General features: G+C 34.8%; 2 protein-coding genes and 1 long non-coding RNA gene across 4 annotated transcripts; all 3 read right to left on the bottom strand.

The window, feature by feature from the left end:
- Positions 1-2,702: 2,702 nt before the first annotated feature.
- LOC148197412 (uncharacterized) lies at positions 2,703-3,913 on the bottom strand. Of its 2 annotated transcripts, XR_015780419.1 has the most exons (5): positions 3,754-3,913; positions 3,546-3,582; positions 3,263-3,441; positions 3,062-3,185; positions 2,703-2,953 (listed from the first exon to the last, which is right to left on the bottom strand). It is a non-coding gene; the product is annotated as an uncharacterized LOC148197412 (long non-coding RNA). The 2 variants fall into 2 exon arrangements; XR_015780418.1 differs by lacking the exon at positions 3,754-3,913 and having other exon boundaries at positions 3,546-3,704.
- Positions 3,914-5,477: 1,564 nt separating this feature from the next.
- LOC124828820 (2-oxoglutarate and iron-dependent oxygenase domain-containing protein CP2-like) lies at positions 5,478-15,055 on the bottom strand. The gene is made up of 9 exons (XM_088092281.1): positions 14,746-15,055; positions 13,890-13,937; positions 13,447-13,623; positions 13,214-13,364; positions 13,015-13,101; positions 6,524-6,648; positions 6,100-6,218; positions 5,814-5,925; positions 5,478-5,708 (listed from the first exon to the last, which is right to left on the bottom strand). Exons 1-9 carry the CDS (start codon positions 15,025-15,027, stop codon positions 5,685-5,687), a joined length of 1,125 nt encoding a protein of 374 aa, XP_087948407.1. The 5' UTR covers positions 15,028-15,055; the 3' UTR covers positions 5,478-5,684.
- A 2,023-nt stretch (positions 15,056-17,078) lies between these two features.
- On the bottom strand, positions 17,079-21,679 carry LOC148197413 (2-oxoglutarate and iron-dependent oxygenase domain-containing protein CP2-like). The gene is made up of 9 exons (XM_088092285.1): positions 21,181-21,679; positions 20,341-20,388; positions 19,786-19,962; positions 19,545-19,695; positions 19,347-19,433; positions 18,346-18,470; positions 17,811-17,929; positions 17,528-17,639; positions 17,079-17,432 (listed from the first exon to the last, which is right to left on the bottom strand). The coding sequence occupies exons 1-9, from the start codon at positions 21,463-21,465 to the stop codon at positions 17,397-17,399; spliced, it is 1,140 nt and encodes a 379-aa protein (XP_087948411.1). The 5' UTR covers positions 21,466-21,679; the 3' UTR covers positions 17,079-17,396.
- Positions 21,680-24,148: the final 2,469 nt, after the last annotated feature.

Genomic DNA, 24,148 nt, shown 5'->3' on the forward strand with positions numbered 1-24,148 from the left:
ACCCTAAATCTTCAACCCTTAACCGTAAACCCTAAATCCTAAACCCTAAACCCAAAACCGTAATCCCTAAACCGTAAATCCCAAACCCTAAACCCCAAAACCTTAAACCCCAAAACGTTAAACCCCAAATCCTAAACCCTAATCCCTAAATCATAAACCCTAATCCATAAACCCTAAACCCTAAAACATATTCCCTAAACCCTAAACCATAAACCATAAACCCAAAACTCCAAACCCTAAGCCCTAAACAATAATTCCTAAACTTTAAACCCTTAACCCAATACCCTGAACCGTAACCCCTAAACCACAAATCTTAACCCCAAAACCTTAATCCTAAACCCCAAACCCTAGACCCAAAACCCAAAACCGCAAACACTAAATCCTAAACCATAAATCCTAAATTCTAAACCATAAACCGTAAATCGTAAACCATAAACCCTAAACTGTAAACCCTAAACCATAAATCCTAAAACCTAAACCATAAACCCTAAACGCTAAACCCTAATCCCTAAACACTAAACCCTTAACCATAAACCATAAATCATAAACCCTAAACCCTACACCATAAACCCTAACCCCTAAACCCTATACCATAAACCCTAGACCATACACCATCAACACTAAACCCTAGACCCAAAACTCAAAATCCTAAACCCTAAACCATAAACCTTAAACCCTAAACCCTAAACCGTAATCCCTAAACCGTAAACCCTAAACCATAAACCCTTCACCGTAAATCCTAAACCCTAACCCCTAAACCGTAAACCGTAAATCGTAACCCCTAAACCCTTAACCCTAGACCCTAAACCCTAAAACCTATTCCCTAAACCATAAACCATAAACCCTAAACACTAAACCATAAACCCTAAACCCTAAATCCTAAACTCTAAATCATAAACACTAAACCCTAAACCCCAAACCCTAAACCCTACACCATAAACCCAAAACCATAAACCTAAACCCTAAACTATAACCCTAAACTCTAAATTCTAAACCCTAAACCCTAAACCTTAAACCATAAACTCTAAACCATAAACCCTAAACCCAAAATCCAAAACCCAAAACTCAAAACCCAACCCAACTCAACAAACTTAATCGAGCCGAGCCAATCTAAACCAAGCCGAGCCAACTCGAGACGAACGGGCCAAGCCTAGCCAAGTCAAGGCGAAAGAGTCGAGCCGAACCAAATTGAATTGAATTGAATGAAACCGAAGTAAACCGAACCAAACCAAATCAACTCAACCCAACCCAATAAGCTTAACGTGGCGAGTCGAACTTAATGTGGCAAGTCGAGCTTAATCAAGTCAAACCAATCTAAACTGAGTCGAGCCAACTCGAGGCAGAGGGGCCGAGCCAAGCCAAGTCAAGGCGAATAAGCCAAGCCTAACCGATCTAAATTGAACCAAACTGAAGTAAACCGAACCAAACCAAACCAATCCAAGCCAATCTAAGCCAAACCAAACTGAAATGAACTGAACCAAGTCGAGCCAAACCAAACTGAAATGAACTGAACCAAGTCGAGCCAAACTAAACCAAACTGAACCAAACCGAACCATTCCAAGCCAAATTGAACCAAACCAAACTGAGTCGAGATGACCGAACGAGCCGAGCCAAGTTGAACCATCTGAGTCGAGTTGAATCAAACTAAATCCAGCCGAGCCGAATCGAACCTAATTGAACCAAGTTGAGTCGAATCAAACCAAACCAAACCAAACTGAGTTAAGATGATCCGAAGTAAGCGAATTGAGCCAAACGAGTCTAGCCAAGCCGAACAAACCTCTCCGCACTAAGTCAATAGTAATCAAACCGAACCGAGCCGAACCTGACAGAGTTAAGCCAAACCTAACAGAGCAGAGCCGAACCGAGCCAAACGAGACGAGCTGAACCAAGCCAAATAAAACCAAATAAAACCAAACTAAACCAAACCAAATCAAATTGAGTCAAACCAAATCCAAACCAAACTTAACCTTGCCGTGCCGAACCAAGGAAAGCAAAAAATGTAATTCTTATCATCTTTTCACAAAATGGTGGATTAAGCATATCAAATGTATTCCTGGACAAGATTTGTCTATTATATTTCTAAAACCCTCCTGTATATATTATATCTTGAATATTTTGGTTAAAACCATTCATAAACCTATTGGATTCTAATATTTCTTCTAACATTTAAGGAGTATACTTCCACCTCCTTATAGTATTTTTCCATTCTTTGCGAAAACTTTGCAGTAGAAGTATTGAGAGAAGCTTAATGAAAGAAGCAGAAAAAACAATGTTGTCTTGATACAGTACCTGTACTGATTGTGCAGCAGAATCAAATAATGATATTTAGATAATGATAAGCACGTAAAACTAACTCACTTAACCAGCATTAATGTGTCTCTGATTTGCTCTTACTTGCTTTTATTGCGAACCAGCTTATGGCCAGCAACTTGTCCACATTAGATAAATCACAAAATAGTTCCAACAATGCCAAATGTAATACGAATTCATAATTTTCCTCGTTAACACAATCTATTATTAGCATTCTTTTGTCATTGACGACATAAATATAAAGCAGAGCTTAAATCCTAACTTTGAATTGAACAAGTGTGCTTATCTCGGAATTTATGTTGGCTGCAAAAGTCTTGAATTATTGAACTGATAAAGTCATAAAACCCAACTAACCATAGTTTGTCAGTACTCAGTCAAGTTGTCAAGTAGGCTGGCAAGTGTAAAGAGTGAACTTTTTCATGGCAGGCATATTAAATGCCTTTTTCTAGTTGTAGAGTTACTTTCAGATAAAGATGATAACACTACATACAGAGCTCAATGAGGAATGCACCAAATCAACTGTGCAGTACAAGAACGATTAGCATCTGCATGCTCAGAGGCCTCTTCATTCTTCTTGCGTTTGCATTCTCCACACCAGCCACTACAATCATTCTGGAAACGCCTCCACTTTCCAAGACGCGAACTGCAAGACAACATGCAAGTGTCAAAGATTTTCCTTCTCAAGTAGTAAGAAATATAAGTTATTCTGCATAAATATAAGTCTCTCATAACAGTAAGGTAGTAAACATACCTCTAGTTCACACCCAGTAGTTAAATGTTCATCACATCGAACACCCCGGAAGAACAGTTGTCCGCAGAAAATTGATAGCCCAAGCAAATATTCAAGCCTATATGTGCGTCATCCACATGCAAGTCTGCAACAATATTGCTCATTATATTTTAACAAAAGCATGCAGAGCTGATTTGTTCGGAACTTGGACTAATTGCATACCTTAAAGAGAATGATTAAAGTAGATCAACAAAAATACTTGCTACAAGAAGTGGCAAATCGACAAAGCAGTGACCTATGTTTGAGAAACTAACCAACTTCTCCATCCCTAGTGAGTCCATAATCAACAACAAAAGCATAGTGAGAGTCCAGCGTTGATCCACCAGATTCACCGTAGGAAACTACAAATATAATTCAAATTGCCAAAGTGAGTCCACACCATTATATTAGTTCTTCATCTCAGTCATAATTTTCTAATTCATTCTGATTAAGAGAAAAAATTTACCTCGAGTTATGTAGGCTCTATGTATTCTTCCCTAAATCTGTGAAGCATGGGTTCCAGGCCAAGATCATGAAGAACAACGCCATGTTCATGCAATATATTTGGTCGCGTGGTTTTGAATTTGACCAAAGCAATCAGATATTAATTAGAGCATAATATAGAACGGAAGAATTGAATATATGATTGAGAAGGAAAGCAAAATATGTAATACCTCACGTATCATCTTTTCACAAAATTGTGGATTAAGCATATCAAATGTAATCCTGGAAACGGTTCGTCTATTATATTTCTGAAACCCTCTTCTGTATTTTGTTCAATTGCAACCGAGAAATGGTGTTCTGAAAAAGTTCTTAGGATCTATAATATATATATATATATATATATATATATATATATATCCCAATTGAGACGCTGCAAATAAAAGTGAACAACTAGTATAAGATCTAGCAGAGTTGGAAGATTCTAAGTTCAGAAAATTCTAATGTTAACATGTGCATTCATAGATAAGTACCAAATAACATATGCCCTGTTAACAAGTTCAAGAAATTATCCCATCAATTCATCTCTCACAATTTTGAGAAGAACCTTAACATAAAACCTTCAAGAAAATGTGCGATTTACAAATGAATAAAAGTGATGTTTTCAGAGTGTTAAAAACTTACTGGATAATTCACAATGTAGTGTGTCCGCCTTCGAAACTGTTGTAGCCAGCGCAGAATAAAAAAAACTTAAAAGATTGAATCACAAAACCAAGCCAAAGGCAAAATAAAAATTTTAAAAAAATAGAAGAAACACATATCACTGTCATACATAATAACTCACTGTTAACAAAACAAGAAATGAAGTGCTCACTTGTCATCGCCTTTTTAGGTTTACATGTAATTCTTTAATTTCAGTAAGCAAATACACATGTTATTATGACACAAAGTGAAAAATCTTGGATGCAAGCGACGAATTGAAATTATAGAAGAAAGTGAAAAACCTTGTAAGAGATGCAAGATATTCACTGAACGTATATTGTCTACTGGTTCATCAGTTTCTACATACGCTTTGAGGTAGGTTCTTGGAGTCCTTCCATTGGAGAACTCTTCCAAGTAAGGAAAGGTATGTTTCTTAGACAAGAAGGGGAAGGTACAGACGTCAACGTTCTCGTTAGCCTTCAATGGAAAGAAGGGAGAGTTAATACAGAAAAAGAGATGATAAAGAAAGAGAGGATTGAAATGCAATTTTTCCTGAAATCGAAGGAGCAAAAAGCAGTGCAGAATTGTTTTGAGTGCGTTATAGTGGTGAGTTGGAGGATCTAACTGTATATAAAGGAGTGAATGAAGACGCTTATTGCCATAAACATGATCGTAATAATAATAATAACTAACTCTAACAGAAATAACGAATCAATTATTGCATTCAGTCCGTTACTACTGCTTCTTGAATATAAAGAAGTGTAATTAAACCTTATTCATAGTTTAAATTACCAAAAAAAAAAAAAGAAATGGCGATTGTTAAACCACAATAATTTGTTGTCCAATAGAAACGTTTTTAACATTCTTTTACAATATGAACTTTGAACAGTTAAATCTAAAAGGGAAGAAAAGTTACCATGAAATAATCAAGAACATAAAAAAATCAAAATTTTAAAAAATCATTTTCCTTGTATTAACTGTAAAAATATACTTCTTTTAAAAAAAGTTTTGGTTACTAACTTAAAAAAAATAAAATTTTTAGCAAATACTTGCTTTTTATGAACGGATATTTTTGCCAAGTTTTTCAAAAACAGAAGTGAGAGGTAAAAATTTAATTTCCTAGTAAAATACAATTTTTTATCAAAACGTATCATTATTTTTGTTAAATAAGTTTTTTTTTTCCTTTTGTTTTATGTATGAAATGCCAGATAGGAGTTGTTCGAAATAATAAAACGTTAAATTTGTTCATTGATGCTTGTTAGAAATGGCTTCCTTGAAACTTCAAAGTTAAGAGGTAAGATCCCAAACGAGAAACCAAAAGGAAAGAAAATAAAAAACATCCATTTACATTATGAAACGAATGCCTATAACTTTCAACTAAAATAATGTTTCATTTCGTACAAAAATCTAGAATCTACAAACTATACACGCACGATTTGCATGTGCAAGTGCACGAGACCGATTATATTTCCCTTTTCAGTAATTCCTGCAATGTGAAGACAAAGAATTTGTTTCATGGAAGATGAAAGCATTAACATTAATCTTTGTTGATCCTTTCATCTCAAAGAGCGCTATTGTTAGATAGTGTTACCTGTTGGGAGACCATAAGCGATAACCGGGCTCTCTCCTTCTTCTTGCGTTTGCATTCTCCACACCAGCTAGGAAAATCTCTCTGATATTTCTTCAACTCTCTGAAAGCCGAACTGTGACAGCAACACGAAGATTCATGCATAATGTAAATTGACAAGAACTATACTTATGATTTGCAAATTGCAATCCAAAGTTTCAAGGGGAGCAGTGTGAGAATTTTGCTGCTTCAGTGAAACAAGGGGCCATGCTATGTCAATATTTTGTAGTAAGAAAAAGTGATTACACACCTTCTACACCAGATGATTAAATTCATCCTGTTCCCAGATGTTGTAGGTCTTGCACCATGCCGTTGACGGCCAGGATGAAGAATTGCGTGTCCTGGAACATGGGAATAATTGAAGATCTCCTACAAAGATACGTTGGTGTTATTTATTTAACGAAGTAAACGTATGCATGAAATTTCTATACTTATCACCAATGTAATAATACTATTTTGTCAATATCATGTTTCTAATATTTTCCTGATGCTATTGAATTTCGGTATGAATGACATGAAATGTATAACTAGGAAAGTTATAACAAATTTGTCCATTAATGCACTTAAGAATTAAACAGTACGTTAGGATTTAAGTGCAAGGTGTGAAACTAGAGACAAATTGTTCAGCATAAATATAATTTCCCATCATGACAGTAATAAGGTAGTAAACAAACCCCTGGCTGGGCTATTGATAGTACATGTTCTTCACATCGAACACCCTGGAAGAACACTTCTCCGCCAGAAAATTCTTTTCCCAAGCAAACATTCAAGGAGACTTCTGCATCATCCACATGTAAACCTGCAAAAAGGTTGCTCTTTAGATTTCAACAAAAAATCTGGTGTCAGAAAACTCCTTACCATGCAAAGTATATGGGATGGTCGTATTCAAAGAGACTATTTCCAAATTTGAACCCTTGACCAACCCACGGGTTACTGTTTAATTTTAAAGTACACAAGTTGATACGTTTAAATTTACTAAAGATAAGCCAAGATTAACCAAAGTATCATTGACAGTTAGAGTGAAAAACATACTGAGTATTTTCTGTCCTTAAACAGCAAAAAAATTCACGCCGGTTTAAACAACCTACTACCAGATATATACTCTTTATACATAACTACTGACAATTATTTTCTACACATAACTGCCATAACTGTCCTTGATGATTAGTTCCTATTATTACTGCTTGCTGGAAAAATCAGCCTTGTTCCCAAGCTTGAAAGTTGGAAACTGGTTTTTCCACATTATCTATATCCACTTCAATAACAATTAATTCTCCATCTGCATTTAGGGCTTCACTATCTCCCAAGTTAATCAATTTTAATTGTTTCTCTGCAAATTGATGTAAGGGATGAAACTTTTATCCGTGCATAAAGTGTAAAACACTTGTTTTTTTTTCTTTTCCATCAATAATTGGTATTTTAAGTGTCACACACCTCTATTGATCTCTGCTGAATTTTATGGTTCGCACTTTGTTCTTCTACCCAAGAATGCTACAGATGATAAGTTCCTTTTGTTTTGGTCAGATTGATTGATATTTGAGTTTGACCATGGACTGAAACAATTCTGGCTTCCAATCACCGTTGCAGTCACCTCAACATTAGTAACAACAATAATTATTCTTATATCACTTTAAGGATCATACAACCATTTTTTGTACTAGAAGATCCCATTTTCGCATACCAACTTGCACTCCCTGGTCCAAATACAAGTGCAGTTGTTTCTACCTCTATACTTTGTGCATACTGCATTTACTTAAACTTTTGTTTGGGTTGAGAAGTTTGCACCCGGTATTTAATTTCAGGATGCAAACCACCCTAAAAGATAACCCAAATATTGTTCTTCAAGTAAATGATTAACTTGTCTAAAAATTTATATTTTAACCTAACTTAACTCTATAAAACCAACTTTTAAGGTGAGCTTGCCACCTCATCTATATATTTTACTTTTAGTCATACCACTAGTTGATGTAAATCTAATCCTTTGACGTTGCAATTAAGGTAACCTCCAAAGAGGTGGCAAATAAGGTGGGCTAGGACTGATCCCGGTGAAGGCAACTTGCCAAAAACTTTTGATGAGAGAAATTCAAATGCTTCTCATCCATCAATCTCTCCTATTACAACAGCTAGGTCAGGGTTTTCATACGGTTGGCCCCCAGATTCTTGTCACCATTTGCTGCTTCAACTTTGCCCACATAAGTCCATCATCTATTTCTCTCAATAGATTAAACCAATGGATAATAGAACCCTTCATGCTTAAGTTTTAATCTTCACTAAGATTCTAAACTTAAGATTCTAAACTTAAGTTCTATGCCTGATGATCTGACTTTTTTCTCCTCATGCTTGTCCATCAACTTTCTCATACAAAACAAAATTTCTCAAAATTTGCCAATTTCTTGTTCAAACTGAACCCGGGCATGCAGCCCTTTCAATTTCTCTTTCAAATCAAAAGTTCTATATATCACACATGTCATGATATTTCTTTCTGCTGCTCACAAGATTCAACCAGCAATTATTTTCTACACAAAATTGCCATAAATAATTGTCCCTATATCATTTCCTATAACTAAACTTCAGTCATTTAGATAGCTTGTTTAAGAAGGATAGGATTTTAAAATATTTATTAAAACGAAAAGTATGAATGGAATTTTATATATACTATCATTTTATTTGTTCCACTTTAAAAGGCTCACAAATTATTAGAGAATATATAGTTGTAACAAAAATTTTACCCTCCCACTCCACCTCCAACCCCAAAAAAGATAAGGTATCTTCACACCATAGAAATTATTAGACAAAACAAGAACATAAGGCATTGAGGCTAAACTTGAGATTGAAAAGAAATAATTCTTCAGGGCTTAATTGATCCCTCTCATAATCTTCTATTTATAAAAATAAATTGATACAAGAGTACATGATAATTAGGGTAACCTTATTAGACACAATATAATCATGATAAATAAGGTAACTCTAGACACACTATAATCATGATAAATAAGGTAACTCTAGACACAATGTGTACCATAGGATACCTAATCCTCCAATGGTCGACCGGTAACTCGGGCGACCTGGTGACAGTTAAACCAATACGAGGCCTTCTTAAAGATCGTAATACTGTGCGATCGCGTATTGTCGTCAACCAATTGGTCCTCGACAACCAAATAGTGATGTCGCGACATAACGTTCGCACAACGCACGACAAGTCGCCTATTCATGTCGACGCACAGGATGGTCGACAAACAGAGCGCTATATCGTAGCATGCGGTTACAGAAGTCGCCTATTCATGTCGACGCACAGGATGGTCGACATACAGAGCGCGATATCGTAGCATGCGGTTACAGATAAGCAGTTACGCATAATCAGCTAACCAACGCCGCGAATCACGGAAGTAATTGACTCAGTATCAGCACACGATCTAGCAGTTACAACTTCTACACAGTCAAACTTCAATAACTGACCGGATTGTCAGGTAACGGTTTATTTTACTGTTTTAAATACACAGAGCACACCAGAAAAAAGGTACGTTTTTTCCCCTTTAGAGAAATTAAGAGAGAGAAATTACTCTTCTTCTTGATCACTTTGAACCAAAAGATTCAGGTGACCCCTTTTCTGACTTGAGCGTCGGAGTGCCTTTGCAGGTACCCAGCCCACCTTTTCCCAAGGAACAGAACATAAAGAGAGGAAGGAAGCATTGTGACAGACAACGTAAAGAGAAGCAGTTCAGTTTTGTTAGGTTTGTATCTCGGCCTCCACATCCCTACTGAAACATTTTGGCGCCCACCGTGGGGTCCGAGATTTAACATCCCAACTACGACCACCGGAGCTATGGAAGACTTCAACACTCGTGATTTAATCCAGCAACTACAAACTCAGATCGAGGCACAAGCACAAACTATACGGGAGCAGCAGGAACTCCAGCGCAAGCAGGCGGAGGAGCTGGCGGCACTGAGGGCGCAACGCCCACTGCCAGAAGAGTCTGCCTCTAATCGGCAGGGTAATAATGGATCGAGTCACCATGGAGGACCATCTCACCCTTCTGGTGGGGGGAGGAAAGGGCCTACTTCCATGCGCCTCACCAATCTACTTCCGTTCACAGAGGCCATCATGCAAGCGCACATGCCGTACACTTGGAAGGATTAAGGCGCATGCTGTACCGTCGGAGTTGGCCAAAAACTTCTTTCAAATCCTGCAGGTGTTGTTCCACAGAATTGCTGCGAATAACCATGTCGTCGACATACACATCCATGCATCGTCCTATCTGATGATGGAAGACTTTATCCATGAGGCGTTGATAAGTGGCCCCGACATTCTTCAATCCAAACGGCATTACTTCATAACAGTAATTAGCGCGTTCGGTGATGAAGGCGGTCTTGCTTTGATCGGGCTCGTACATGGGGATCTGGTTGTATCCCGAATAAGCGTCGAGAAAGCTCAGTATCACATGACCCGAAGCGCCATCTACCAAGCGATCAATGCTAGGTAGGGGATACGAATCTTTGGGACATGCCTTGTTGAGATCTGTGAAGTCAACACACATTCTCCACTGGTCGTTTGACTTCTTAACCATGACCACGTTCGACAGCCACGTAGTGTAGGTTAACTCCCGGATGAACTGGGCGTTCATCAACTTCTCGACCTCAACTTGAATGGCCCTGCGTTTCTCCTCCCCGAATCGTCGCTTCTTCTGGGCGACAGGTCGTGCCTCCCGGAAGATGGACAATTTGTGGGCCATGACCCCGGGATGAATTCCTGGCATGTCGACGGCCGTCCATGCGAATAAATCTGCGTTGTTTCGCAGTATGTGCCCCAGATCGTGCTCTTCGCTAGAGGTGAGGTTTCCGCCAATGCTGGTGGTTTTAGACGCGTCGTTCGTCAAGGAAAGGAGTTTGACCTCGCCTTGCGGATGCAGACGCTCGTCGACATTGGTTCGGGGGTCCAAGTCGACTACCGCTGCCTCGGCTCCCTTCGCCCTTCTAGTTGGAACAAAGGGGGTGACTTTTAGCCCGGCCATATAACACTGTCGGGCTGTTCGTTGATCTGCTCTCACGGTACAAATGGTACCATGCTCTGTCGGGAACTTCATGGCGAGGTGGGGAGTAGAGACGATTGCCCCAAACGCATTCAGACAAGGTCGTCCTAGCAGGGCGTTGTACGACGTATTTGCCTCGACCAACAGGAATCGAACTCTAAGTTCCGGTGCCTCCCAGCTTGTTCCGAGCCGAGTTCGCAGGTCGAGGTATCCCCTGGTATCTACTCTTTCTCCTGAGAATCCTACAATTTGTTCGTTAAATGGGGCGATGAGATCCTCAGACATGTCCCAAAGATTCGTATCCCCTACCTAGCATTGATCGCTAGGTAGATGGCGCTTCGGGTCATGTGATACTGAGCTTTCTCGACGCTTATTCGGGATACAACCAGATCCCCATGTACGAGCCCGATCAAAGCAAGACCGCCTTCATCACCGAACGCGCTAATTACTGTTATGAAGTAATGCCGTTTGGATTGAAGAATGTCGGGGCCACTTATCAACGCCTCATGGATAAAGTCTTCCATCATCAGATAGGACGATGCATGGATGTGTATGTCGACGACATGGTTATTCGCAGCAATTCTGTGGAACAACACCTGCAGGATTTGAAGGAAGTTTTTGGCCAACTCCGACGGTACAGCATGCGCCTTAATCCTTCCAAGTGTACGGCATGTGCGCTTGCATGATGGCCTCTGTGAACGGAAGTAGATTGGTGAGGCGCATGGAAGTAGGCCCTTTCCTCCCCCCACCAGAAGGGTGAGATGGTCCTCCATGGTGACTCGATCCATTATTACCCTGCCGATTAGAGGCAGACTCTTCTGGCGGTGGGCGTTGCGCCCTCAGTGCCGCCAGCTCCTCCGCCTGCTTGCGCTGGAGTTCCTGCTGCTCCCGTATAGTTTGTGCTTGTGCCTCGATCTGAGTTTGTAGTTGCTGGATTAAATCACGAGTGTTGAAGTCTTCCATAGCTCCGGTGGTCATAGTTGGGATGTTAAATCTCGGACCCCACGGTGGGCGCCAAAATGTTTCACTAGGGATGTGGAGGCCGAGATACAAACCTAACAAAACTGAACTGCTTCTCTTTACGTTGTCTGTCACAATGCTTCCTTCCTCTCTTCATGTTCTGTTCCTTGGGAAAAGGTGGGCTGGGTACCTGCAAAGGCACTCCGACGCTCAAGTCAGAAAAGGGGTCACCTGAATCTTTTGGTTCAAAGTGATCAAGAAGAAGAGTAATTTCTCTCTCTTAATTTCTCTAAAGGGGAAAAAACGTACCTTTTTTCTGGTGTGCTCTGTGTATTTAAAACAGTAAAATAAACCGTTACCTGACAATCCGGTCAGTTATTGAAGTTTGACTGTGTAGAAGTTGTAACTGCTAGATCGTGTGCTGATACTGAGTCAATTACTTCCGTGATTCGCGGCGTTGGTTAGCTGATTATGCGTAACTGCTTATCTGTAACCGCATGCTACGATATCGCGCTCTGTATGTCGACCATCCTGTGCGTCGACATGAATAGGCAACTTCTGTAACCGCATGCTACGATATAGCGCTCTGTATGTCGACCATCCTGTGCGTCGACATGAATAGGCGACTTGTCGTGCGTTGTGCGAACGTTATGTCGCGACATCACTATTTGGTTGTCGAGGACCAATTGGTTGACGACAATACGCGATCGCACAGTATTACGATCTTTAAGAAGGCCTCGTATTGGTTTAACTGTCACCAGGTCGCCCGAGTTACCGGTCGACCATTGGAGGATTAGGTATCCTATTGTACACAATGTAATCATGGGTAACCTTAAACACACTATAATCAAATCCTAGACACAATATAATCATGATAAATAGGGTAAATATTCTAACAGCTAACAAGGTAACAAAACTAAATATCTCAGTATTTGAGACAATCTGAAAAATCTAATGCACTTTTTCTTCATATCCTTTAGTTATAGTCATACAAGAATCAAAATCTATAAGATTCCAGGTAAATAAACGCATATTCCATCATGTGTATGATTAGAGAAGAATAGCATAAAAACATATATAGACATGCTTGAAACATTAAACTCCGATTAGGTTCAAAAAAATATTACAGATTGCATCTACAAAGCAGCGACCAAATTCAACAAGTTGGAGAAACCTACCAAGTTCAAGGTCTTTACTGATTCCGTATTCAACAACAAAACCGTGGTGAGAGTCCAGCGAGGATCCACCAAATTCACTGTAGAAAACTACAAAAAAAACGTTCAAATTGCAAAAGTGAATCCACGTCATTATATCAGTTTCCTCATCTCAGTCGTCATTTTCTAATTTATTCTCGTTAAGAAAAATAAACAAAAAAACCTCGTGATATGGGATGTATGATATCACTCATAAATCTGTCAAGCATGGTTTCCAGCCCAAAATCTTCTAGAACAACACCATGTTTATTCATAGTACTAGGGCGCATGATTCTGAGTTTGGTACCACGAACCCATCTTTCAAAACTATCCACCTAATTAATCAGAACTTGATAAGAACATGAAATAGTAACATGGATAAAATTATATAGCATGAAAAGGAAAGAAATGTGATACCTCAGACATCAGTTTTTTACAAAATTGGGGTTGAAGCATTTCAAATGTATAAATTCCTGCACTAGGTTCAGCCATTATACTTCTAAAACTTGCTTCGGTGTTTTCTTTAATTGCTCTGAGAAATGATGGCGTGAAAAAGTTCTCAGCATCCATAGTATATATCTCCCTATGTAATGGCTATAAGAAAGTCAATAACCAGTAAGATCGAGCAATATTGAAAATTCATGCTACATACAGAAACGAGAAAGTATAACTGTTTTCGTGGAGAAATTTCTAATGACATGCTCATTCAAAATTCTCACAGACAAGTACCAAATAAAATATCTCACCTGTTCAAAGTGTAGTATAAATTGCTCCCACAATTTTAGAAAGAATCACAAAAAGAAACCATAAAAATATTCAATTCACCAATGATGTCATTTCCATATCCATTGAAAACTTACTGGATAATTTAATATGATCTTCAGCCTGTACTCCCTCAGCTTTTGAATCTGTTCAATCCAACATAAAATAACAAAAAATCAAAGAGTGAACGATAAAACCAAGCCAGAGAAAAAAATAACACTAAAGAACAAAAGAAACACCTCTCCTCTGCCATCCCAAGAATAACTCGATATAAACAAAACAAACAAATACCATGTTCACCTATCATCACCTTTTTAGGCTAACTAGTAAATTTGTAATGCCAGAAACCAAATAGCACATGTCATGATATCTTCTAACACAACTGCGGACAGAAATCCATATTATTTAGACTTCCAGACTAGAGAAAGTTAAGCTTCTGTAAAACCAGTTACCATGCATAGCAGATGTATCATTTTCAGAACAGGCACAAGGGAGTACTGCCAGTTCCAACAAGCAAGACAGCTCGCCAATAAAATATAAGAATGGCATTATTCCAAGAACTATCGATTCAAGACTAATACAAGAATGATTTGGAACCATAAATTGAAAGAAAGACCAACTTGTTAATCAAACAGACATAGCCATCTTCAAATCATGTATCGCAGCAGTCTAAAGTACAGAATCATCTAAATTGTTTGCCAACAATCAAGCGAAGCAAAATTAAACAAGGCTTTCTGAAACAACCTAAATTCCTATTCTCCCGATTTCCAAATAGGAAAAAAAAAACAAGGCTTTCTGAAACAAAACATCAAAGAAGGCCAGGCACCAACAAGGCAACACAAACAAACGAGACCTTCGATCGAGGGTAAAATAAAAATGAAATTTTGATTGAAAAAACATAAAGGGCACCGTATGTGGGGGCACTATAATTGTTATGGTGACAGTGACACCCACCCGATTGCGGTCATTCTCGGGGAAATAGCGAAGCAGAATGTTCCTCATATACCGAACCTTAACCTCACGTGACAGGTTGAGGACGTGAGGAGGCAAATACTGCTCCAGTGAGCCGAAGACGTGAGGATTGAAATCCAGTTGAAGGTCCTCATAGTTTTCAGACTTGTGATCTCGCTTGGGGCTTACGCAGAGCCTATCGGAATTCAAATTTACCACTCTCGCTGTCACATGTCCACCGGAGGGTCGAGGTTGCTGTGGGACACTGTGCTGGTTCTGCGACATCACGCTGTTTTCAGTGAGAAAATCATGGAAACGGGTGATGCATATATATATATATATATATATATATATAATTATAAATATAACATTAGATAAAATAAATTTTAGTTATTGAAATAAAAGATATTATAAATAATATTGTGTAAATAATATTATGAATAGTTATTCAAATTTGACAAAATACTTACTAAAATAATAAAAGAGTAAATTATTTTTTTATAATGAGTAATTATTTGAATTTAAAAAGTAGTTACTAAAATGATAAAACTAAAAATATTTTTTTTATTATGAATAATTATTTAAATTTAGAAAATAGTCATTAAAAGCGTAAAATTAAAAAAAGAAAACAAAAAACATTAAGTAGGTGTATTTTCTTTATATATGGTCACATCTTACGTGTAATTGTGTCTACTTTTTTTTATTTTATGATAATCAAAATAATAAAATTATTGTTAATGTTATTATTATATCTATAAAATTTAATATTAATATTATTTATAATTTTATTATAAATAGTTTTTATTTATTTTGTAGGTAATTTTTCAATTAAAAAATGTTAAGTTTAAAAAGTATCAAATAAAAAAAATTAAAATTCCAAGAAACCAAAGCTTAAATAGTAAAGTTGGTAAAATAATTATTTAAATTTATAAAAAATTATTAAATAAAATAATTAAAAAATAAGTATGGTCACCAAAAAGGGAAATTTCCTATATAAATATAGAAAGATAGATATAGATATTGATACATACTAGTGAAAACATATCGTTGAAGATAGTAAAAAATAATAAATTTATTATTATTATTATCATAATTATAAATTTAATATATAAATAATCTTTATAATTTTATTATAGTGTTTTTATTTTATAAGTAGTTTAAAATGTTTAAATTTTAAAAAATTGTCATTTAAAAGATAAATTTGGTAAAATATTTATTTTACTGTAAAAAATTTATTGAAAGAATAAAATTGGAAAATAAAATGTGAAAAACGAAAAAGTGAAATTTTTATATATACTATCGAATAGACACTATTTGTCCGTGTTTGCAATTTTTTAAATATTTATTATGAACAAAGCATAATATTTATTTGTATGCATATATTTTAAAAAATATATATTAATTTTCTTAAAAAGTATATTATATCTTTCAATGATTTTTTTTAATTCCTATGAACCACATCATACATAATTTTTTCAATTTTAAAAAACTAAAAACAAAAATTAATGTAATGTATGACACATTAATAATATATAATGCAATATAAAGGATTAAATAAATAATCAAAATTTTGCAAATGTGTGACAATAAAATATTTGCTTCTTAAACAATTTTATTTTATTATTTTATTTATTTTTATGGTGACAAATATCATTTTTTACTAATATTAAAATTGTGTTGTATTCTTATATTTTTACTATGTTTTACATTTTCTTAATATTAAATCTTTATTTTATAGAATTGTCTAATGATTTTATCATATTAAGATAAATTATATTTAAAATTTTCATTAATAAATTTTTATTATGGTTTTGTTACGCTCTTTTAAGGAATTCTAAAAGTGGATTCCAAAACTTTGATTCTTTCATAATTTTTTTTTGGAGTTTATTCATCTATTCTTTAACATTATAATAAACTTTTAAAATTTAGTGAAAACATATATTATTATTATCATTATTTATTATTATCATTATTTATTATTATTATTATTATTAGGTTTAAATATTAATTGAAAGTGTAATTGAATAGTAAGATTATATAATTTTATATTAAATATCTATTCTTAGTATTTATTATATGTTTTCTCAATATTAAAAGTAACAAATATTTCACTCTACTTGATGTATAATAATATTTATTATTAAAATAGTAAAATTATTAAATAAAATTACATACGAAATCATAATAAAATAATTTATTATGGTGACCAATATATTTAAAATTACCATCATGTTCATTATTTAAATTAGAAAAGTAATGTAACTCTAATGGCTTGAAATCATTGTCAAGCCTTCACAACCTTACGAAACCTTTGCAAGTAACACAATGACATAAGCAAAAGCAAAGGTTGTAAACCTTCGAGAAGTCTTTGTAAAATCTGATAAAAGAATTCAATTGGAAAAAGTTTCACTCTCGGAAATTTCATTGTATAAATTGGGCTCCTTTTATAAGAAACAGTGAGCTCTTGAAATGAACCTCTCTCCTATTAAACTATAACTATTTTCCTCTTTGGTTCATGTAACCCTATGAAATGGATGCCTATTACTTTCAACATGAAGTACATTTCATTTCGTTACAGATAATCCATAACTTAGAGACAGTAAAGAAGCTCAGAGGTGAGAATCAACTATACAATATGATTTGCATGTGCAACTTCACGAGGCCGATTGCATTTCCCTCTTCATTAATTCCTGCAACGTGAAGAAACAGAATTGCAACATCAACAATAACATTAATCTTATATGACCCTTCAATCTCAAAGGTGGTTATTGTCAATCAGTGTTACCTGTTGGGTGGCCATAACTAGCAAGCGCTCTTTCTCCTTCTTCTTTCGTTTGCATTCTTCACACCAGCTAGAGAAATCTCTCCGATATTTCTTCAACTCTCTAAAAGCCGAACTGCATGATAGCATGAAGGTTCATGCATATGAAGTTGACCAGAACTATGCTTAAAAAATTTCCAATCTAAAGTCACATGGGGAAGTGTGTGAAAAATTTGCTGCCTCAGTGAAACAAGGGGTGTGCTGTGTTAATTTCCATCTACACCAGAGAATGAAAAGATGCAAATACCTTCTACACCAGAGAATTAAGTTTATCCGATTCCCAGATGTTGTAGGTCTAGCACCATGCCGATGACGACCTGGATGAAGAATTGCATGTCCTGGAACATGGTAGTAATCGAAGTTCTCCTACATACATATGTTTGGTGTTATATATTTAACAAAGTAAAGATGTTCATAGGAAATTTGTATACTTGTAACTAATGTCACAACTTTTGGTCAATATCATGTTCTAATATTGCCATAATGTTATTCAATTTCAGGATGAACGATATGAAACGTACAACTCAGAAATTTAGTGTTTTTCAATTAATGCACTGTGGAAATAAATTGCTGGGTATGAGACTGGAGTCTCACATTAGAAGTATGTTGTTATATCAAGGAACCAGGGATACGGAACCATCCAGAATAGTGGAAGGGTATGAATAATGAACTGGTGGGTAATACCTCTTTAAAGTTTAAAACAGAAATCAGATGCATGCTGGAGATCAATGAAGTTAAATATAAATTATTCAGCTTAAATAAGAGTAAGGTAGTAAGCATACCACTGGTTGGATATCTGAATTTACATGTTCATCACATCGAACACCCCGGAAGAACAGTTCTCCACCAGAAAATTTGTCCCCCAAGCAAATATTTAAGGAGACTTCTGAATCGTCGACATGGAAGCCTGGAAAACAATTTTCACTTTAGATTTCATCAAAATCACATAAAGCTAATTTGTTGGGAACAGGCAACACAAAGCATGCAAGATACACTTGTATACTATACAAAACATGGAAGCATCTAAAGTAGGCAATATAAGAGGAGAAAGATCTAGCATAGAATTGAATTCATGAGAGAAAGTATCTAATAGTCATGGTTTGGGATGGTACATTTAAATTTAACACGAGATAAGCCTCAATGACAAAGGTATCAATCATAGTTAGAGTGAACTTGAATTAACTGCATCTCCATAATAAACTATAGCAAACTTCAGTTATTTTAGAAGGAAGATTTGGGAGGGAAATAAGGAGGGAGGGGGGTTGAAGTTTTCATTTTGAATTGACAGTCACAACGTATTTATTGAAATGGACAAGGGTTGACTGGAATCTCATGATAAACTATCATTTTACCTTCCATTCTGAAAAACTGTTGAATTAGCGAATCTATACACGTAATGAAAAGTTTACCCTCCAAAATCATTCATCCCAAATATCTTTAGGGGAAAGATAAGGCACCCTACTACACAGAAAAAGAATACAAAACGGGCATATATGGCATTGCGGCTGAAAAATATAAAACCTGAATATCTCGGTATTTCAAACAATCTGAAATCTAATCCATGTTTTTCTTTCTTATCCTTTTTGTATGGCCAAATAAAAGAATAAAAATCAGCAAGATGAAAGGTAATGTGTATACCATAAAGAAAATTTTCAAGTATATTAACATAAAACTATAAATAGATTTGCTTGAAACATTAAACTCCATTTAGGTTCAAAACATCTATTACAGATCCCAGACAATACCATATGGACAAAGCAGCGACCTAAATTTGACAACCTACCAAGTTCCACATCCCTATTGATTCCATATTCAACAACAAACCCATGATGAGAGTCCAGTGAGGATCCACCAATTTCAGAGTAGAAAACTACAAAAGAAAAATATCAAATTGCAAAGTTAGTCAACATTAGTTATAATAGTTCCTTCATCTCAGTCATACTTGAGTAATCCATTCTCATTAAGAAAAATAAAAAATAACCTCGGGACATAGGACGTATGAAATCACTCATCAATCTGTCAAGCATGGCTTCCAAGCCAAAATCATCAAGTACGGCACCATATTGATTCATTATATTAGGTCGCATGATTCTGAACTTGGTAGCATGGACCCATCTCTCAAAATGATCCACCTAAATAATCAGAACTTGATAAGAACATACATTGATAGAGAACGGATAAAATTATATATGCATGAAAAGCAAAGCAAAAAATTGTAATACCTCAGATACTAGCATTTCACAGAATCGTGGTTGAAGCATTTCAAAAGTATAAATTCCTTTACAGGGTTCTGCCATTATACTTCTAAAACTCTCTTCTGTATTTTCTTTAATTGCTCTGAGAAATGATGGTGTGAAAAATTTCTCAGCATCCATACTATATATCTCCCTGTGCAGAGGCTACAATCAAAAGTGAATAACCAGTGAGATTGAGCATGATCAGAACATACAAAAAGGAGACAGGATGACTGTTCTTGTTTCACAAAATTCAAATGTTAACAAGTGCTTTTTTACTGGCATTTCAGGTCTCTCTGGCTCTGATTGAAATTCACGTCCACAAGGGTCCAAGTTCAAATGTCGTTAACAGCAAGAACACATGCAGATTCCAAATTCTCTCAGATAATAGGTACCAACTAAAGTGTCACCCTAAGTCTAAGAAAAATGATCCCATCAACAGCATCTCCCACAATTTCCAAGAGAATCATAAAATGAAACCATCTAAATTTTCAATTCGCAAACGAACAAAACCACCATTTTGACATTGAATAGAAAACTTACTGGATAGTTCAACATGATCTTTTGCCTGTATTCCTTGTGCTTTTGAATCTGTTCAATCCAAGAAAGAATACCAAACTCAAAAACTCAAGAGTGAACAACAAAACCAAGCCAAAAACAAAATATACCAGGAAAAAATAAAATAAAACAAAAACATCTTCATTATCATACTAAGAATTGGTCTCATTTATCTCACCTATTTAGGTTAACAAGTATTTTAACAGAAATGGTAAGTCAATAAATTTTCTAAGACAAGTGCAGACAGAAATCCCTATCATGTAGAATTCTACACTTGAGAATGATAAGCTTACAGAGAAAACCCGCTAATTACACAGCAGATGTATCATTTTTCAAAATAGGCACAGGCAAGTACTTCCGACGGACAAAAGAGAATGCCAATGAAAGAAAATATTGGCATTTTTCCTAAGAACTAAGAAGACAAGACTATAAACATAAATGATTAGGAACCACGTCTTTGATGAAAGACCAACTTGTTAAACAAACATCGTCATCTTCACAACATGCACCCGCATTGAGCAATCAAAATATAGAATCATCCAAATTGTGTGCTGCCAATCAGGAAAGGCAATATGAAACACAATTCAAATATCTATTTTTCCCAATTCCCATCAAAATTTTCCCAAACCAATCGAGAATGCAAAAAAGACCCTATTGACCAAGGGCAACATCGAAATGAAATTTTAATTCAAGAAACGAAAAAAATTCAGCGCTTCCAAACTCCAACGCCCATCTGGGCCCTTCAGCCCACCATCATTTTTCAAACACAGTGAAGTCAACAAAAAAATTGAAAGCACAAAAGTCCAAAATTGTAGTGGCACCCACCCGAATGCGCTCACTCTCGGGCAAATATCGAAGCAAAATGTTCCTCATGTACTGAACCTTAACCTCGCGTGTGAGGTTGAGCATGTGGGGAGGCAAATACTGCTCCAAAGAGCTAAACACAAGAGGGTTGAACTCTAATTGAAGGTCCTCATAGTTTTCAGACTTGTGATCTCGCTTGGGGCTTATGCAGAGGCTGTCTGAACCTCCAACTCCCACGTATACATTGGAAGGACGAGGTTGTTGTGGGGCACTTCGCTCCAAAGAAACATTCTTGTTCTGAGACATGACGGTGTTTAGCAGAGAGGGAGAGAATGAAAGAAGAAAACTGAAAAGGGTAATTTGTTGTGTGACTTGAGAGAAGGCGTTGAAGGGGGTTGAGTGTGAGAGTGAGAGTGAGGGTGGTGATGTGCTCACTGCCCTTCAATTCATCGTGTCTCTCTGGTTTTGGTGGGTTTCTGAGCTCTAGTGGTTTTTCTGTGACGTTATAAGAAAACATCCGATGTCTCTTAGCAAAATAATCTTTGCATTTATAGGATTTACTATTTTTTTTTCTTTTACCTGTTTTTGTACTTTAGTCCCTATTCAGTTTTCTTTTATTTGTTATACTTTTAAAAAATTTATTCCTAACATTTTTTATCACATCCGTCAAAACACACACTAAAGTATCCTTAACAAAATCTTTTTACATTCATTAAAGTTATGAAAACTTTGTTTAATCAACGGTATTGCTGCAGCAGATGACATAGTTGTGTGTATAAACAATATTGTTTGAGAAAAATAATTATGTTTTAAATTGTACAAAATACTTTAAATATTTATAAAAAAAATAGGGTAAATACTAAACGTAGCAACATTACATATAACACCAAAAACGTCATAAACATTAACATTTGAGTGAACTTTTTGTATGAAGTATGAATACTTAACATTACTGTTATTATTTGTGATAGAAATAGATGTGTTTTCCTACTGACAATTTTATCACGTTAAAATGTATATAATATTATGTTTTTTATACTTTCTTTATTTGTATGAATAATATTATATATATATATATATATTAAGATCCGAGAAAAATATAGAATTTATAAATAAGATTTGAGAATGTTTAATTAAAATCTACTTGAGTTCATAAGTGTATCTAAGTTGGTGTGCAAGTCAGTAAAACATAAAATTCTATGTTATTTATATATTTTGTTGATATAAGTGTACACATGTTATTGTATGATTATAAATTTGTTATGTGTTATATTTTTAATGTTATGTGTTAGTTTGTTGGTAGAGATGATTGTTTAAAATTGAATTACTTTGAGTTCAAATCCTAAAGAAAGGTTTATGTGAAACCTTTGTTTGATTTTATTTATATTTTTTTAAGGGCAAGAATGTCCTTTCCATTTCTGTAATTGGGGTGCAAATATTAAAAATAGGGGTATAGGAAGTAAAGGCTTGCAATTGAAATTAAATAAAATGAAAAATAAAAGTTTAGAATATAGGTTTAGATGTTTAGGGAAGCACTGTGTAGGATGTTACCGAACAATAGAATTTAATTAAAAGTAAAATAAAATAAAAAGAGATTTATTAAAGGATAAATGAAACGAGAGAACTTTCATATAAAAGTTTCAGAGAAATACGAAAACATCGTATTGTTAATTTTAAATGCTTTGAAAGATGGTGTGATGTTTGGGCTATAGGATGATTCGTTATGTTTCCTTTTTCTTTCTAATTTTTTTTGGAGTAGAGAACATTTTAAGAAGGCATATCAGTAAAATTTAAGATTTAAGATTGACATTTAATTAAGCAAATTAGGGTTATGATTTCTCTCTAATGGTAATGAGACATAAATTAAGAATTTAGGTTTTTATTTCATTATAATTAAGAATTGGAATTTCCTCCTTATTATAATTAGGGAATTAGGGTTCTTAATTGTCATTTTTTAAACCGTGATTAAAATTCACCATATGTACAACAATCAATTAAAACTCGTTCCAACATCAATCAAAATTCTCTATATACCTAAGTTTTAACATCAATCAAAATTTCCTATATACAACAATCAATTAAAATTGAGCATGTGTGTCTGTGTGTGTGTGGGTCTGTGTGTGTCTATGTGTAATGTTAGCTTATTAGTATTATTATTAATTCGTTGATTTAATATTTTGATTGGATTGTTGATTAATCTATTTTTACAGTACTCTTCATAAAGGATAATTTTATCAATTTTCAAACAACTTTTTCACGAATTTAGTTTAATCTACATCTAAAAACAAGTGCTAATTCTGTTTAAATAAAATAATAAGTAATTAATTTTAAGAAATAAGTTATTTCTAAACCTACATTAGCTTGACCAGCTTTAAGAAGATTCATACAGTAAATTTGAAAGTTGGGAGTTCGATTGCACTTAAAAAATGGTAAAAATATATACCTTTAAATAAATGTTATATAAATTGGATCTTAGGTATGATTTTTTATAATTATAAAACGTATGACGTTTGCAGTTTATATCTTTAATTTTCCTTAAAATACCTGTTATGCTTCCTAGGAAAATATCCAACAAATTTCAAAATCTGATTGAGTTTTTATTAGATTTCAAAATTTGACTCAATCTGAATTAGAATTCGAAATCTAACTAAATTTTCATCAAATTTTAAAATTTGATAAAAAATTATTAAATTAAATTTTGAAATTTGATAAAAAAAAATTATTAAATTTCGAAATTTGTTAATATATGTTAACGAATTTTAAATAAAACTTTGTTTTTTAATTTAAAATTTAATAATTATTTAATTTAATTTAAAATATAATAATTATTTAATATTTTAATCTAAATACATTTATTTTCATGAATTGAAAATATGTATCTATTATATAATATTTCAATCTTAATATTTTTTTATCTCTTTTAATTCCATAATCTTTATCCTTATATATTAAATTATGCATCTATTAAACTATTTCAATCTTTATCTGT

Source organism: Vigna umbellata, chromosome 6 (genome assembly GCF_029865625.1).
Source record: "Vigna umbellata cultivar VRB3 chromosome 6, Vumbellata_1.0, whole genome shotgun sequence".
Lineage (NCBI taxonomy): Eukaryota > Viridiplantae > Streptophyta > Magnoliopsida > Fabales > Fabaceae > Vigna > Vigna umbellata.